Raw genomic sequence first — 17,414 nt, 5'->3', positions numbered from 1 at the left:
AGATTTAAAGCTCTTTTCAAACTTCTGAAGTTGCATTTATCAGTGGTCGGTATAACAAATATAATTCACATTGTATAAATAGGCTAACCGTGTAGAAAACATAGCCTAAAATAACAGGTCATTATACAGGGGAACTGAACATATGACTAAAGCTTTTTATTGTTGTTGATTGTTGTAACGCTATTCTTTCTAAGCACCAAACTGAACAAAGGGATGAGTCACAAAACATCACGTCGGCATCTGGTGGTTTAAATGAGCAACTACATTGCGGCTATATACATGGCTATTTTATGAGTTATTAAGTATATTAAATATTCCTCCGGAACCAGTAGAAACCTTTTTTTCTTCCGTTTTTTTTTCACGTCAATAAACTTAAGCAATGTTTGAGACTCATCACAACAGACGTGTGAATGTACATAAATAAGCTTTTGCATTCAAGGCAGCAGGCATCAATGTATGACGCAATTCGGCTTGAACTTTGAAGTGATGACAAACCACAGACTCCATTAACAAACTGGAATTTGAAGAATCCATATAATGTTTATTGAACATCTATTTGTACATCTTGCTTTAACAACACTTGTACTTTGCATTGCAAGCACTACTAACCAATAATACTTATAACAATTCACATTTCATGATGTTATGACAATTAATGATATATTACACATATTTTATGCAACTTTCAAAAAGAATACAATAATGCAATGCTTCAAAAATAAATCATCTATCTATCTATCTGTATGATTAAAATGCTTTTACACTTATACACTTTTACACAAATATACACTTCTGTGATTTTAGCAATGTTTCATATGGTATCTTTAAAATAAATGCATTTACTAACCAAAGAATACCCTGGCTTTGTGTATTTTACACTTACATTTTTACTTCTGTTTATGAAGTTTCTAAGAGCAACCCTGAGCTCTGCATGTAAAATCACCCACAAAAATGGAATAAACAATTGTATTCTCAAACAGGTCTGAGACACTATAGCATAAAAGAGAAAGAAAACAATAATTTATAACAAGTACGAGAAGAACAGGTGTGGGTAAAGAACCCATTTTAGGACCTCCGAAATGTAACACACAGCTTCAATCAAACCTGACTGTGTTGGTTTTAACTAAAACTGCGACAGATTTTCAAATAAAAAGATAGCAGTGCTTTCACAAAAGAAATATATGCAATTCATTGTCATACAAATGACAGCTCCTTAAAAGTCCAGCAGAGGGCAGTAGTAGCCTGAGTGGTTAAAGAAATAGTTATTTATAGTGTAAACACACCCTAATGACGGATTTGTTTCTTACAAGCATCCTGCTTTTCTCTTCACGAGACTTTAATTGATGGACTGTTTGGATTACTTGCCAGATGCGTGATTGTTGGCAACCCTGGTTTAATGCATTTTCAGATATTTTTCATTTTTGGGTGAGCTATTCATTTAACAGTCTAATATGTATTAAAAGTGTTATATCAGAGCAATTGTACCAATATGTAAACTAATGTATGAATAAAACGTGTGAGTGAAAAAGAACCAGTTCTGCAATGCAAATGATGTTTTAGGGAGCTACTCCACTGTTTTTTTTTAGGTTGTGGGTCAGATGCAAACTTTAATGTCAAGGTTTGGTCTGGTCTTTGCAAATTCTTTCAGTTTCTTGACACCATCTTTGGTAAACTTGTTGTCAAACAACCTGCGATGAATAAAAAATATATTTGAGGCATCTGTGTTACACAATCACCTGAAATAAATCAGCTCGAAATGTTTCTTACCACAGATACTCTAATGTAGTGTTCTCTTTCAGGGCAGCCATGAGGACTTCTGCTCCTTTGTCTGTCACTAGGTTGTCACGAAGTCTGTACGATGCAGAATGTTTAAACACGTTGAACTTTGAAGATGAGTAAATGATTTGAGAGACTGAAATGTCGGAGTCTCTTTTACCTGATATCCGTCAGTGTGCGATTCGTCCTCAACAAGTCTGCAAGATAACCAGCTCCAACATCTCCAATTTTATTGATGGCCATTCTAATAAAAATAATGATATTGCAAACATAAGACAAGTGCAACATATGTGTATTTGTAGCTAAATAATATCTTTTTTCCCTTCCACTGTTCACCTGAGATCAGTCACAGTATGGTTTTCTTTCAGCGCTTCTACGAGGATCTTCAGACCTTCACAACCAAGCCCTGTTGCAACCACCCTATATTGGACATACACAGCCATAATAAATTTGCACTTGCAGCATGACTATTTCCTTTTATACATGTAAGTATTTATCATTTTATATATATTTTTTTATTTGCCATTTTTATTTACTTTATATATTTTTAAATGACTATATTTAAATAAAGATTTTAATTATTTATTTCACTTACCAAAGCCTCTGAATGCAACAATCTGGGTTTCTCAGAACAAGGGATAACACAGATGCTCCCTCTGGCCCAAGAGGATTCTGGCCCAGCCTTTATGTAAAGAACATACAATAAATATCACAAACTAAATAAACAATATTTAACCTTGAGTGTTTCACATCTGCCTCCGAACAATTACACCTACAGTTATAGTATTTACCTGAGTGTTGAGAAGAGAGGAAGGACTGGTAGGAGCTGGTATAGTCCTTGAGCATCGAGTCCTTGAGCATCTAAATTTAAAACCTGCAGATCTGGATTGAGCTGTAACAGGAAAGCCAGCTCGCTCCAGTCCCTGTTTCCCGAATCGGACTGATCTGAGGTCTGCTGTGAAAGAACCTTCATCCAACTCTGTAGCCGCTGTGACAAACCGGGGTCCTGGGCCTCATATAGACAGTGACAAACATTGACCTGCCTCTCCGGGCTGAGGGTGGAGCTCTGGAGCTGGGAGTGTAAGAGATGAAGGAGGAAAGGTGGAGTCGGCTCTGGAGAGGGGTGGCAACGGAGCAGATGCATCTTGGGCCCATCAGGGAAAAATCCATTTAGGATGAGACGTGTTCTAGGAACCAGCAGGCCACTTACAAACCTGGATAAGCAGAAATGGAGTCATTGTAAATCAAAAGGTTACAACCTGAACTAACCTTTGCTTGGTATTAAAAGGTCAATTGATATGATCCTTGCATTCAATACTCTGTATATGTGAGTTGCATTTTTAATGTATATTTGAATAAAAAGACAAACAAAAGATGAGTATCACATCATTGAGCTGCTAAGGAAATGCATTTAATATGACAGCAGTTTTATAAGGTACCTGCAGAAAAGATCCATGTGTCCAGACTGATGTCGTTCACCAAAGTGAAGGGCCTTCTTAATACGTCTGCGGAAGAGATGCTGCGGTCTGCTGAATTTGTTAACAGCTGATGCCATTTGCTTAAATGCAGATTGAAGGTAGCGGCCTGTGCTTGGTTTGAGGCCTGAAAATGGATCTGATCCTGAGAGTGACTGGAGAACATAGTACAGGGCAGCAAGAAACTCCTGCACGCTAGTGTGGATAAAATGAAAGCCCTTTTCAAAGGTGAGAGATGCTCGATCCTCTTTAAGTACCTCAGAGAGGAACACCTGTGAGAGTTTGGTGCTATCCAGATTAAAAGAGTTCAAATCGGAGCTTTCAAAGATGAAGCGTCTCTCCAAGAGGCCTTTGAAGGCCATAGCTCCCAGGCTTTTTAGGATTGGCTGCATTTCCCCAAGGACGTGAGGGGCGTGCTGAAGCCTGGTGTGATGGGAGCCCTCGCTACGTCCTTGCACATGGAATAGCAAGACAGATTTAACAAAGCAGCAGTAGATTCCAGAGATTGTGACTGGTTTTGAGTTCTCCTCAGAAGATCCCAATGAAGAGATTGGTTGGTTGGTTTCCCCAAGGCCTTCTTTGTTTCCTGGCTTGGCACTTACAGAATCAGGACAAAGGCAGGAGCCGCCATCATGCAAAGCAGTGGACACAATCCAACAGAACGCGGGAATGTGGCACATGAGGAGAAGGGGCTTATGGGACGACACCGAAGCCCACACTGCATCGGCAGCCTCGGGAGAACTGCAGTTCTGCTCAAAGTACTGCTTCTGCTGATCGACAGAGAAACCGAGCAGACTGTAAAACTGGCTGACCAGAACTGGAGGAACTTTGGAGACCGCGTGAGGTCTGGAAGTTAGGAAAATGGACACTCCTGGAAGCAGATTGCCTTTGATTAGGTTCACCACAATGGATTGTATAGGTTGCACACGCTCCGGATCCGAACACTTGGGAGTGTGTTCAAAATTAAGAGGGTAGCAGAACTCATCCAGACCGTCCAAGATGAGTAAAAACTGGGTTGGGTTTGAGTTCAGTAACTCATGCAGGAAAGGTTTCAGATGGATGTAGTGATCCGAGAGCAGGTCCTGCAAGCTCTGCTCTTGAGTTATGAGGTTCAACTCACGAAAGGATAGAGATAGGATAATCTTAGACAAGTTGGTTTCGGCAGCCCACTCTCGCACCAGGCGTCTCACAACCGTGGTTTTCCCACTTCCAGCAACTCCCGACAGCATGTTCACACCACTCGCTGGGCTGCACAGCAGATTCTCATACACATCCTTGAAAATGCAGATCTCGTATGCATGTGTCCTGAAAGCATCCCCGACTCCTGCTGACTCGTGTCGGCGTTGAGAAGACGATGCATAACCAGCTTGTCTTGAGAAGGTGATATCAGTCCAGCACCCGGTCTGATCCTGTCCCAATGTCTGTCCTCTGATGCTGAGATAGTCCAAGAGGCCATGCTGTCTGGCCAATATGTCCTTGTGTTTTTTTAGATGCTCTTGCCTGTTGGCCTGTCCTAGTTTGGTGGTCTCATCTTGAACACTTGGTAGTATGTAAAGAAAAGCCCTGCATGATTCCTCTCCTCTCCCATGTAACACATCCAGCAGAACTCTAATACATTCTCGCTCACCCAAAACAGCTGAACCTTTAATAAGACTCAGGTCCTCCTCGGTCACTGCACCCACATTAAACAGGACGTCTAGAAGGCGTGTCAGGTGTTTGCTGTAGTCCTCCACCAGCTCCACACGACGCTGTTGAATCTCTGCACTACAGGGTCCAACATCCATCACTTTAAAAGTTCCCGATTATGGAGGGCATTTGGGGACCCCTAATTAAAGCCTAACCTTCCCACAAAGGAAGTCAAAACAAAATGTTTAAAAAGTCTAAACTTTATTCTTTTTAAATAGAAGTAGGCATATTTCAGAAACAACGTTTCACAAACAATAAAAGTCACAAGCTTACAAAAGGTAAGTGGCGTTTTTGGAGGTGACCATGGCAACAGTCATCGAGCATTTTCTGTTTAGATCGGTGTCGGACAAATCGAAAACATCGAACTTTATAGTTTAATTCAAATGTATTTGATTACAAATGTATATAGATAAAACTTAAATCACAAATAAGATCACAAAACATTTGTTTTATGTAAAATCTTCTTAAATATTACAGTCCGGTAACAATGAATAAAGAAAAATTCGCGCGAATACGTCACACCCGGAAAACGATCTGAAATTCCTTTAAAAAGTATTACAGTCGATTAACCCCCATTCAATTTACTATATAAATCATTGATATACAGTATTAACAGTCCCAAATAACCACAGCGGGGAAAAAAACAAAGCGAAATGATTTAATAAATAATAAACGAACTTACAGGGTAACACGCATTATTCCCACACTTCCGTAGACGCTCACTGATTTCATAGCTGCTGAAAGTGAAACTATCCTGTGCGATACAGTAAACCTAGTATGAACAACTCACATCTTGTCATTAAATCCGAAACTCTGTGGATTATGTGTAGACTACTACTAAATGACACGTTTATTCATCGCTACAGTAAAACATTTTTGGTGTCTGAAATATGAAATACTCTGTAGCCTGTTTTCTTCTCCAAGTCACCTGATATATTGTGCAATAGCAGAATAGAAGAAGTTGAAGGATCTCCGCCCAAGTCAAGAGTCACTCGTACACTTCTCCGAATTTGTCTTTTATTTGTGGCTGCTTCTGTTTACCACTGTACACGAATGAATGATATCACTCAATTCTAAGTTAATTCAACTCCAGCAGTTTATCGTACAGACTCTACTAAAAAAAGCTTGTTTTTGGTGTTCATTTATTCAATAAAACTTTTGACAGAAAAAAAAAGACCAAAAAATTGCCAGTGATACCATAATGGCAACATCTGTCGCTTTTTCTTACATTCACTTTCTTTTTTTTTTCCTGGATCATGGTACCAAAGCTTGATAATTTGAATAATAGATTTATTACATTTGCTAAATGCAAAATTACATTTCCACTAAATAAGAAAAAATATAAGGGAAGCTGTGACTTACCTTAAATAATGCGAGCTCAAATACCCATCCCATACATGCTATGAAAAAATACAGATCTGACATGGCAATGCTTTTTATTTTTTTAATCAGCTTTAATATGTTCAAATACATTGTCAGTTTGCTTCAAAATGACAGATTTCTTCCAGGCATTTTACACAAATAGTATAAAACTAAAAACACAAGTTTGAATTGACTTAACTTGGAGGCCAAAAGTTTTTTGTGGACAGTATTGGGGTATTTTTTATTTGTAATTTTTTATAAATGTCAAAAATATATATATTTTTTCTAAATACATGTGGCACTTATGATAAACCAGCATTTATTGTGTATCCTTTCACTGTTTTCTTTTAAGCATCCTCAACTGAAAACAGCTATGATTGGCACATCTTCAATGTTTCTCTGATCATTGTCCTTTGACGGTCACAACATCAAGGCAATATCAAACAATTGTACTATCAAGAGTTTTAGGTGCCTGAAATCCTACAGTGCAAAGGATATGCCAAATTTCCACTTTTTGGTTTCTAAAATAACATTTACATTTGGTTTGCCAACATTTAGTAGTGCTTTGTTACCTTTAATCTACATATACATAAACCTGCCTCAGAGAAACAAACAAGCCAAGGTACATATTTTCGTAGATAACATACAACTACTATTACGGCTAACTTCTCTCACAAGCTTTACAGTGAGCTTTTTTTGTCAGATCACTTATCTGATCAAAGATACTTTCTAGCTGTAACATTTTGAGACTCAGATTTAGGACTGAGAAAATAAATATTTACTGATGATCTTTTGGTAGCTTTTCATACATGGCACGCACGCTCAATGCACTTGGTGTACGCTCTCTAAAAGTTTGTCCTCCTTTTTAACACATCAGCTAATATTGTTAGCAAAATTATGTTGAACTAATAGTGTGTAGAACAGGTGTAACCGTTCAAGTGAACATCTCAAAGTCATCTTCTCTATGCAAAAAGTAATTAATACCTTTCCTATGAACACAAAAGTGTATTGGTTCTAAATAGGTTTGGATTGCAGAATCTATGGAAAAGTAAAAGCAAATCATGGGTGAACATAAATAAAACCAAAGCGAATAACTACTCATTATGAACCCTGATTTAACCTCATTAACATGGCTGAGGTCACCTTCTCTAACAAATCAAATTTTCCCAAATAAGCTAGATAAAGACAAGAGGTGCATAATAATATTCATATAACAGTATTAATCCCCCGAAACATAAATAAGTTTGCTCGATTTTCACAACGTAAAGCAGAGGCTTTTGGTGCAGCTGGCTGGCGTCTGATTGGCAGAGTGAAGCTCCAACTTTAGTCATGTGATTGATGAAATAAGGAGCGTATCTGGAAGATCCTGTGAGAAAGCAGGAAGTACTTCTTCAGGACTCGTCCATCATCTTGAGTTGAGGCGAGGGGCAGTCTGAGAAATTAAAAATAGGTTAATTATTTCAGTGAGAAGAAAAAAAAATCTTGATTAACATCCATTCAAGTTTATTTCGACAGCAATGCTCACCACAGAAAGGTGTCCATTCTTAGCCTTGGCTATCAGCAACTCTGAGCCAGATGTAAAATCTATGATCCCTTCTTTTCCTTGTGCCATGTTGAACTTTATACTGTCCATGCAAGAGAAAGCAATGTTTTTTATTAATAAAATGTATAATAATTTCATAAACGAAATTCTGAGATTTACAGAAGTCTGCCTTAAAACGTAAGATTTATAAAAAAAAAAAACTGACCTTCCCTGGTTAATGTTAATGCTGTTCATCTTGTCAGCGCAGATGGCCACTTTGGTTAACGTCTCAATGACATGCTCACACTGAAGCACCACATCACCCTGTGACACCAATACAGTTCATATATTCACTCTGAAAGCAGTTGGTTTAGCAATTAAAAGCAAATACCTGATCTCCAGACTTACTTTCTGCTTATTGTCTTCACAAGCGACATGGAGAACAAACATGCCGTCACTCAGAGAGCTGACAGAAATCCCTAAAGATAAAACAGAAGTGGTCAGGGGTTTTACTTTGTTGTGATTCACTTTTTTCAATGGGTGTTTTCACACTAGAGCTTTTGGCATGGATGTCTGAAACGGAGGGAAAAGTGGCTTTTCGAACTGGGTTTGAACAAAATTCTGAATAAAGCATTCAGATCTGCTTGAAAACAGTCTCTGGTTCATTTCATGTGAATGGGATACCTCATAACTGGTATGAAAACAATCACACTAAGTGTAAAAACTATGTAAGCGTTGTCATTCTCGCTCTCTCTTCTCACCTTTCAGTGAGCTGTAGTCGATAGACTGCTTGAGCTTGGCCTCCTCCACAATGATGGCACTGTCTGCCATGAGCAGGAGTTGTCGGTTGCGTGCTTTGTATCCGTTTCTATCATATTTAGTCACTGGAACAGCATACTGTGGGGAAAGATGGATTATCTTAGCAGAATCACTTTTTTTCTTTACATGTGTCTATTATCATAGATGCTTCACACATGGTCATGTATAGTAGTCAAGCCCAGTCACTTTACAGTGTTAAACAAGAAAAACGTGTGCTGATAATGCAAGAGGACAATAGAAAACAGTCAGTTTTTCAGGTAAAGTCAGTTCATTGTTGATTTAGTGACCTCATCGTCCAGCTCAGTTCAGTTCTTTTAGTGTCCGTGTAGTCAAGTCTACAATGTTGCCAGAAATTGTGTCCCCAACTAAGGGAGCCAAAGGCAACAAGTGGCAAGGAACCAAAACATGATGATCATGATAGAAATGGCGAAACAAAAAAAGTGTGGGAGAAACCAGGCTCAGTCGGTGGCCAAACATAATATACCACTGTACGCTGTCTGAGGAAACACTGAGAAATGAAGTAATATGTAGGCGATCTCATATTCAGTCATGTAAAATGCCAGATTTCTGACTTTTTTGGAGAGACTGATGAGAGGATGTGCACCGCAGTCTGAACCAAATTAAAGAGAGATCTCCCAAACAAACATCCCAGAATTTAACCAACCTTCATCTTCTCATTCCCCAGAGCCTGTTGCAATTTAGGGTTGATGTCCTCGCCATCTTTTGACACACACAAAAAAAACATTAGAATATACAATAAAGGAAATCCAAACTGAGCTCTCCTAAAGTCTCCAAACGGAGGCTGAAAACTCACTGAGCCTCGTGCCCACAAAAAGTTTTGGGACGCTTTGTGGGTAGTTGTCCTTCTTGTCCTTAAAGATTTCACTTGCAACCATCTTCTGCTCCAACTGCAATAACAGATAATAAAGCTTGTTTTCCAGTAATAACCATATACAACAGGTACTTTTCAGTACAGTAGCCAAAAAAACAGGACAGGACACCTGGTGTTTCCATTCCGGGTTGATATTCTTGCAGTACTTCCACACCATGTTCTGCATGCAGAGTTTTCGGAGCTGCTCTGAAGCCTGTGAATGAGAAAGGAAGACATAATCTCTCATCTCATCATGTCTAGATGAGTCGATGATTGTGGGATCATGACTGATATATCTCACCTCAATGAGGGCGGGGGGTGGTGTTGGCCAGCTCTTATCTAAAACAGTTTTGGGTAGGCTCCTGTGCAACTTCATTAGGAAGGAGTAGCGAACGTAATCCAGGAAGTATTCATTCTCTGGGCAACGTGGCTGCTGGCGGTAGATGAAGCCTTTGATGAACCTGTAACAGTGACCATATAGACGATAAAAACTAAAGTGAGCATAAGCTCTCTCACATGTATTAACATACTGACTATTGTACTAGACACGTCACGTCACACACCTGCGGATGGTGTTGGCAGCATCTCTCCTACGCTTTGCTTTCCTGCAGGCCAGAACAGCTCTCCACCAGGCTTGGATCTTGATAGCTGATTGTCGCATTTTACAGTATTTGGTTTTCTGACTGTAGCCTTTCCAGGATGACTGCAGTTTGGTAGCTGTGCATGAAGAACAGTTTGTTGAGGTTGAGTTTAGTTAGACCTTCCAGTGGAGAGTTAGATTATATGAATTTGAATATGGCTCATACCAAGGCTGTGTTTTCTGACTTCTAGTGCATCTTCGGTAGCAAACAAGGTTTTGGGGAAGCGGATGAAGATTTTGGTCCTTTAAGAGAAAAAAAAAAATGCCTTCATCTTTTTTTGGCACCACAGAAAGAATGCAATTTTTTTTTTCACCAATATAATAAAAAAATGCATTTAAAAAAACGTATTTGTGTAACCAACCGGCCGAGTTTGTACTCCTCAGGTTTGTAGCCGAGGTGCTTGACGAGTGTGGACACTCCATCGACCAGACGGCCATCCCAGTTTGGCCAGGTGTTTGGACACAAGGATTTATACCTGAAACAGGAGAACACAAGCATTACCCACAAAACCTAACTACATTTTAAGCAGAAAGAGGAATCACTTTTTTCAACACATTCCTTGTTCCCTTTGACCTTAATTATCACTGAAGTCCACAGGAAGTGCTGAGCTTTTAAAAGAGGATTAGAAAGTGTGAAGAGTTACAAATAAGCTTCTTGTGAGAGCCTTGCTGAAAAATAACCTAAATCAGCTAAATTGGGTTCAGGCTAACGTGAACTACAAGTTAAAAACATATTGTGGGTTACCAGTATGAGGTATGTTTGGTCACCCAACAGGGTTACACTTGAAATAATAACCAGGTCGTGCCATTAAATGACCAGAATTACAAAACAGTTCACATAGGCCTAATTTTCTAATAGAATTCTGCCATGTAGATGCCAACCTCTGCAGGAAGGTCTCGTAGCGACGGCGGTATGCAAAGCCCGCTCTCCTCACCCGAAGGTTTTCCATCAGACCAAGATATTTTACTTGGTGCCTGATGAGGACTTCATCAAAGCGCCCTGTAAGGAGAAATATACTTCAGTTTAACAAGGCTTTGTAAAATGAAATATATGTATAAATCTATAGATTTTACACTATTTAGGAGGATAAGAGCTTATTAACAAACAAAAGACGCTAACAAACATCAACAAAAGACAAGGGAAAAACAAAGGAGCTGATGAAGTAAGAGAGAATCAGAGTGAGGGAACCAATGACTGCAGTGTGAACAATTACACCATTACATCACATGGAGAAAAAACTACACAAATAAACTCAAAATACATATAAACACTCAAAATAGATAGACAGATAGACAGACAGATAGATAGATAGATAGATAGATAGATAGATAGATAGATAGATGTATCAAAATGTATAGCACTCAACATACAATAATGGTAAAAAAAATTTAAATGTTAAAAATATGAACAATACATGCTACAATAAATATTTTTTTTTTTATAATAAATTATAATACTGATATTTCTCATGTCCTATGACAATAAAATATTTTCTACATACCTTAGAGTACCATATAAATACATAATCTTACATGAATATGGCAATAATTTAGAAACATGGAATGCATCAAACTACCATAATACTGCCATACAAAAGCATAATAATACTGGCCTGTGGTAAGGGAACAGCTGAAAGGAATAAGAACAAGAGAGAAGAAGTGATAAGTAACGCTAAAACTCAAGTACAGAAAATAGTTCACAAACCTGCTTGCTTGGCATCATTAGGCTTGATGCAGCGCACGTAAGACGGATCCTTAGACATCAGGATTTCCATCAACTTCGCCAGGCTGTTCTTGAACTGGGTTGCTGCCTGGTCACAGCGAGCCAACAGAACGAGAGAAGAAGACAACAGACGGGGATGGCCGGTGAGAAATGTGCAAGAACACAAGCCACAGTGTGCAAGTCCAGCCAGGCAGTGACAATGTGGGAGAAGCCAGTGGTCAACAATGCAAGCACACAACTATACAGCAGTCCACCCACACTCGGCCAATGGAGCTGTGCAGAGTGGGCACTGAGGTTGGGGGTGATTCAGGACTAAACGCAGTCACATGCAGTGACGAGGTACCAGTGTCAGGGCATTCCTCACAGTGTGGGTGGCAAGCAGATTCACAATTTCATGGACAGAGGCCAAGCTGCTGTGGTTTATGTATAAACTAGGAACCGATTCACAAACTAATTTTTGTTGTTTATGGTCCAGTTTGAAGGCTAACAATAACATATGCCATAACATACATATAGCCTTCTAGAAATAGTAGTATTTAAGTAAAAAAGTGAATACTTGAGAGATTACTTTTTGAATCATAAGTGGATGGATATATAGACAGATCTATAGATAGATAGATAGATCGATAGATAGATACCGTCTCTGGGCGTTTCTTGTCAGTGAGTTCTTCTCGGTCAAAACACTGAGTGAGGATTTTATTTTCGGACATACACATGGCCTGAAATTACAGACACATTATTTCAGTATTTAAAGTTTCTCATATATATATATGATTTTTTTTAGGCCTGTTCCCTCACCTCTTTCAGGTTTCTGAAAAGGAGATCATTGTTTTTGTCCAGGAAGCCTAGAAGTTGGAAAATACATAATGACGTCAGTAAACAGTCAGCCTTGGAAAAATCTGTGGGCATAAGTGTCCGCTTTTGTTCAACGATATACTCTCTATCTGTTTCTTCATCTTTAATCACTGCCCTTTGTTCAGTAACTGACCGTTCACATTGTAGTTGACTTCTCCTGCGTAGTGGATCAATCTGAACTCCTCACGACCCATCACTTTACGGGTTTTTCCATCAGCCAGCTTGTGACTGTAATGTTGTACAGTTGCAGATATAAATATCATATATATTGGTTTGCAAATGCTCAGTAAATGATTTTAGGCCTGATGTTAGAAAGACTGACGTTAGGAAGTGTGCGTGGCCACCGACAGTGTCCTCAAGCTTCTCCAGGAAGGTGATGTCACTGGCGTCTCCAGGCCGGAGACACTCTTCATCCTGTAGAAAGAGAGGCAAATACTTTTAGATTCAAGCAACTTAAAACAATATCTAATATGTTGATGGAAGTTCACAGAGAGTATTCTCACCAAGATGGAAATGATTCCTTTAAACTTTTCCTCCACAAGATCACAAATGATCTTGTTGTTAAAATATTGCACAGGCTCCCACTGGAGAACACAAAAACACGAGCATTACTGCATTCGAACTAAAAGGAAAATATTCAAGATGTTGTTTTTGATATAAAATTCAAGGAATGCAAAATCAAGAGCATTCCCAGTCCACCCACGAATCAAGGCCACAAACAAGCTTTCTTGAACAGTTTATGCTTCACAATGTTTTATCTGCAGTGTGAGAGGTCAGTATTACCATACTAATACAGCATGAAAATAAAGCCCACGACACGTTTGCCCATAATGTGCCCACTGAGATGCGGGCAAGACCCCATTCCAGTACCCCATACACGACTCAGACATGTGCTGAGCTGTGCATGTGTACAGTACGCATATCTTTATGTGTTTCTGGGAATTCTCACCGTAATTCCCTCGGCTTCATATTCCTCCTGCTCCGACTTCAGAGTCAGTTCAATGAAGAGCTGCTGCAGCTTCTCATTACAATAGTTGATACAAAACTGCTCAAAACTAAACAGACAAAGAGAGGCAGAGTGAGTTATCTCTGAAAATTAGTCTGATAATACTCTTGTAATAAATAAAGTTTAGAAGATAATAATTATTTATCTTCTAATACCAAAATAATTATTTTTATTATATTATAATAAAAATTATATAATAATATATATATATATATATATATAATATATTATATATATTATAATATTATTTTTCTATTTAATTTATGAAATATTATTTGAAAATACAGAATATATATATTTTTTTATATGATTAGTATGATAATTTATATGATGAATTTCATATATGAAAATATTTGATTGTACTCGTTTAAAAAAAAAAAAGTTTATTCATAGTAAATCTTAAGCATGAATATTTAATATTTAAAACAAAAATATAAAATATATAACTTATAGGCTCCAGTAACATGACATAGGACAAACTCAAGTACAGAAAATAGTTTGGAGAACGGATGGATATAATTATCATAAAAAATATAAACAAAAATCAAATATGAAATTTAAAACAATAGAATTACAATAATATTTAATATTCTCATATAAACATGTCATTAAATATTACAATAATAATGCCATTTAATTGTTTAATTTAAAATATTAAAATTAATATTAAATATTTATAGCAATATCTTTTTATATTTATATAAAATAAACTGTATGCAATATTACATTAAATAGTAATATAAATAAATATAATAGTATATAGTATATATATTGTTAAATTGTATAACATGAATTTAATATAAAATGTAATTACATTTTCTGTATTTACTCTACCTGTTGTTCTGAAAGACCTCAAAACCATAGATGTCTAGTAGACCAATGACGGAAGCGTTCTTACTGTTGAATGAATCATCCTGTGAGACATTAAAAGCACAGAAATATTCAACAACAGCTGTGTCATGCCGTTCAGACTAAACATTCACAGTCTGTAAGATCATATGGCAAGACTGTCTTCCAATAACACATCAGATGGCATGCTATTTCCAGGCTTTCTCCAGGTGGGGGCGCTAAATATTCACTTTGGATACTAGCCTCTAAGGAAGAATTTGCTAAGGCACGGAGCTAATGTTTTTAACAGAATGAGTCCATACCTTGAAGGCCAGAGAGTCATTAATTTTGTTGACCAGCCAAGTGAAAGTACGACCGTATATTGCTTTAGACAAGGCATCCCGTGCTGAAGCTGCCTGCTCTTGATTTAAAGGACTCATCAGCTACAACACAAACACATGCAGTGGAATTATGGGAAACATTCATTGCAATTATTATTACATATTGTACATACAACTTTTTTACACACAGAATCTGAAACTAAATACTCAGAACAGCTAAACAGCACAATTTTATTACAGATGGTTTGAATAAAAGCTTTGAATTGAATCTGTGATTTAAGAGTCTTCATATTTGAAAGAAAATGTTAATATTTCACTCTAGAAAAAACTGGAAACATACCTCTTCTCCTTTGGCAATGATCTTTTTATGTGTTAGAGCCTCCTTAAGAACAGTGCCGTCCACACCTAACAACTGCAATAAATCACAAGTACACACACATACAGTCAAACACAAACCCCTGCCATGTCATTTCAATGCACATGGTTAGAGGTTTAACACAAACACTTAGATGATTAAACACAGTGATGGAAATACACTGTCCTATTACCTTGGCTAAGTATTTAATCTGTGTCTCTGTGGTGATGTAGGCACTGCCACTGTCCTCTCCGCCGTACTGAACATTCCCCAAGTGTAGCACACTGGCAATAATGTTCAAAAGCTCCTGCGGAGAGAAAGGGATGGGTGTGAATGAGAGGGACGATCACAATTTAAAAGGTAAAGAGTGTCATTTCTGACACCAGATTGCAAAAATAAGAATTGTCTGCCCAGACAAAGAGGGAGAGGTTTCTGTTTCTTGGAGAAAAACATCCACTCATTCTTCACTGTGTGAGTGTGTGTGTTGTGATTGGTCGGTTTGTCTGTCATACCTCTACTTCATCATCGGTGAAGCCAATGATGCTCAGGGCTTTCCTCACTAACTTCCAGTCATTGCGGTCATTTATGGAGCTCACTTTGGGACAGTTACCCTAAAAATAAAAAAACACCACACGCACGATCAACACAATACAGGAAATCAAGGGAGGAGGGGCTCCTCTTCACTTCCTCTATTAAACACCAGGGGAGCAAGAGGAAGCAAAAAAGGGACATTCCTGCACACTTGTGGGAAAATTTATGATACCATTTATGAATACTAATACAAAAGTCCAACATAAATGGTAATAATGTGGTAAACTGAGCTGAGAAATATATGAATGGGTTTTTTTGACATTTGATTATTAATGCAATTTCCGCATAAAAGACAAAAATATAGATATTTGTGAAAAAAAAAGTTTAAAATGAGAATAAGTTATGATTTTAAATAGTCAAATTTGTGAGAAATGGCGAGAAATAAGTTGCAAAGTTGCAAAGAGTCAAAACTATGAGATAAATAGTGCCAATAATGACAGATATAAATGATTACGTTTTACATTAATACAGAAAAAATATATATTACATTTGCAATTTCGAGATATAAACTCAAAATAACAAGAAATTAAGATGTTGTCACAATGCAATGTCACCTGGTTTAATATAAAGTCGTAATAACAAAAAATTATGATATCGTAATTGAGGCATATAAAACCACACTGTGAGATGTAATGTCACATTGTAAGACAGAAGATGAAAGTGTGAAAAAAATTAACATGTATGAGACACAAAGATTATTTTTTTTTACACTAAAGGTGGAAACAGGCTTTATTTATTAAATGGAGAGACGACAGAAACTGATTGAAACCAGCATTACCCAGTCTGGCTGAAGCATGTGTGCTAGCTTTTCCTCAAATATACAGTTTTCTTCAGACTGTAGACATCTGCTGTAATCATAACAAAGAATGTGAGGTCTGTCTCTCACCTTCACCAGATACTGGTACTGTTGGGCGTTCTTCTCCAGGCCCAGCCTCCTCAGCAGATCTTCCTCTCCTCCCTCGATAAGCTGATAAAAGATGTGAAAGTTCCTCTCGCCGTGGCTCTGGTGCACGACACGTGATTTCTCCAACAGGTAGTTAATGATGTGACCTCCTACTGGAGCACCCTGCCAACGGGGACACCCAAAGGGAGAAGCAAAGGGGATAATACCGGGTTTCTGACACACGTGCACGCATGCATAACGTCACACAAACACACAAACACGCAGGTGGATGCAGCCAAATCCCCAAACCAAGGAGAGCATTGTAAGGGTAAAGGTGGATCACAGCAATTGAGATGTAAGCTTCATTTAATGACCACTTAATGATAATAATATTGTTAAAAACATTAGCAAACTCACTTTGAAGTCGAACTGGATGTCCATGTATTTCCCAAAGCGACTGGAATTGTCATTACGTAGAGTTTTGGCATTTCCAAAAGCCTGAAAGGACAAAACCAAACAACGATGGGAAGGATTAATATAAAATTAAGGACGGCTTACAGAAAAACAAGTGATATACCGTAATTTAGACAAAAGCGAATATACGCAAGCTCTAGCGGATGCACACACATCCAGATTAAAGGGAGGCACCACATCTGCAAAACATCTGGCAGAACGGCCATC

General features: G+C 38.0%; 2 protein-coding genes across 8 annotated transcripts in view; both read right to left on the bottom strand.

The window, feature by feature from the left end:
- Nucleotides 1-535: 535 nt before the first annotated feature.
- On the bottom strand, nucleotides 536-6,274 carry LOC113058528 (protein NLRC3-like). Of its 3 annotated transcripts, none has more exons than XM_026226496.1 (8): nucleotides 5,620-6,274; nucleotides 3,216-5,092; nucleotides 2,568-2,990; nucleotides 2,372-2,458; nucleotides 2,113-2,196; nucleotides 1,937-2,020; nucleotides 1,768-1,851; nucleotides 536-1,688 (listed from the first exon to the last, which is right to left on the bottom strand). In XM_026226496.1, the coding sequence occupies exons 2-8, from the start codon at nucleotides 5,033-5,035 to the stop codon at nucleotides 1,595-1,597; spliced, it is 2,676 nt and encodes an 891-aa protein (XP_026082281.1). In that variant the 5' UTR covers nucleotides 5,036-5,092; nucleotides 5,620-6,274; the 3' UTR covers nucleotides 536-1,594. The 3 variants fall into 3 exon arrangements, with proteins under 3 accessions (XP_026082281.1, XP_026082282.1, XP_026082283.1); XM_026226497.1 differs by having other exon boundaries at nucleotides 3,216-5,087; XM_026226498.1 differs by lacking the exon at nucleotides 5,620-6,274 and adding an exon at nucleotides 5,211-5,613 and having other exon boundaries at nucleotides 3,216-5,087.
- A 93-nt stretch (nucleotides 6,275-6,367) lies between these two features.
- The window catches only part of LOC113058527 (unconventional myosin-Ic-like), a 37,696-nt gene continuing 26,649 nt past the window's right edge, over nucleotides 6,368-17,414 (bottom strand). For all 5 annotated transcript variants that reach the window (XM_026226490.1, XM_026226493.1, XM_026226492.1 and 2 more), the window contains 27 exons: nucleotides 17,151-17,231; nucleotides 16,737-16,916; nucleotides 15,772-15,870; nucleotides 15,453-15,566; nucleotides 15,245-15,316; nucleotides 14,887-15,006; nucleotides 14,570-14,649; nucleotides 13,679-13,784; nucleotides 13,233-13,313; nucleotides 13,052-13,143; nucleotides 12,863-12,957; nucleotides 12,673-12,719; nucleotides 12,513-12,593; nucleotides 11,857-11,962; nucleotides 11,034-11,151; nucleotides 10,514-10,627; nucleotides 10,318-10,394; nucleotides 10,075-10,228; nucleotides 9,813-9,972; nucleotides 9,642-9,725; nucleotides 9,455-9,548; nucleotides 9,305-9,360; nucleotides 8,583-8,718; nucleotides 8,230-8,300; nucleotides 8,048-8,145; nucleotides 7,825-7,924; nucleotides 6,368-7,731 (listed from right to left, as the gene is read on the bottom strand). In XM_026226490.1, coding sequence (XP_026082275.1) covers nucleotides 7,705-7,731; nucleotides 7,825-7,924; nucleotides 8,048-8,145; nucleotides 8,230-8,300; nucleotides 8,583-8,718; nucleotides 9,305-9,360; nucleotides 9,455-9,548; nucleotides 9,642-9,725; nucleotides 9,813-9,972; nucleotides 10,075-10,228; nucleotides 10,318-10,394; nucleotides 10,514-10,627; nucleotides 11,034-11,151; nucleotides 11,857-11,962; nucleotides 12,513-12,593; nucleotides 12,673-12,719; nucleotides 12,863-12,957; nucleotides 13,052-13,143; nucleotides 13,233-13,313; nucleotides 13,679-13,784; nucleotides 14,570-14,649; nucleotides 14,887-15,006; nucleotides 15,245-15,316; nucleotides 15,453-15,566; nucleotides 15,772-15,870; nucleotides 16,737-16,916; nucleotides 17,151-17,231 — 2,643 coding nt within the window. In that variant the 3' untranslated portion in view covers nucleotides 6,368-7,704. The remainder of the gene's footprint in view (nucleotides 7,732-7,824; nucleotides 7,925-8,047; nucleotides 8,146-8,229; nucleotides 8,301-8,582; nucleotides 8,719-9,304; nucleotides 9,361-9,454; nucleotides 9,549-9,641; nucleotides 9,726-9,812; nucleotides 9,973-10,074; nucleotides 10,229-10,317; nucleotides 10,395-10,513; nucleotides 10,628-11,033; nucleotides 11,152-11,856; nucleotides 11,963-12,512; nucleotides 12,594-12,672; nucleotides 12,720-12,862; nucleotides 12,958-13,051; nucleotides 13,144-13,232; nucleotides 13,314-13,678; nucleotides 13,785-14,569; nucleotides 14,650-14,886; nucleotides 15,007-15,244; nucleotides 15,317-15,452; nucleotides 15,567-15,771; nucleotides 15,871-16,736; nucleotides 16,917-17,150; nucleotides 17,232-17,414) is intronic.

Source organism: Carassius auratus, chromosome 40 (assembly GCF_003368295.1).
Source record: "Carassius auratus strain Wakin chromosome 40, ASM336829v1, whole genome shotgun sequence".
In the NCBI taxonomy this organism is placed as follows: Eukaryota; Metazoa; Chordata; class Actinopteri; order Cypriniformes; family Cyprinidae; genus Carassius; species Carassius auratus.
Note: the sequence above shows the minus strand (reverse complement) of the source record. Positions and strands in the feature narration are given on the sequence as shown.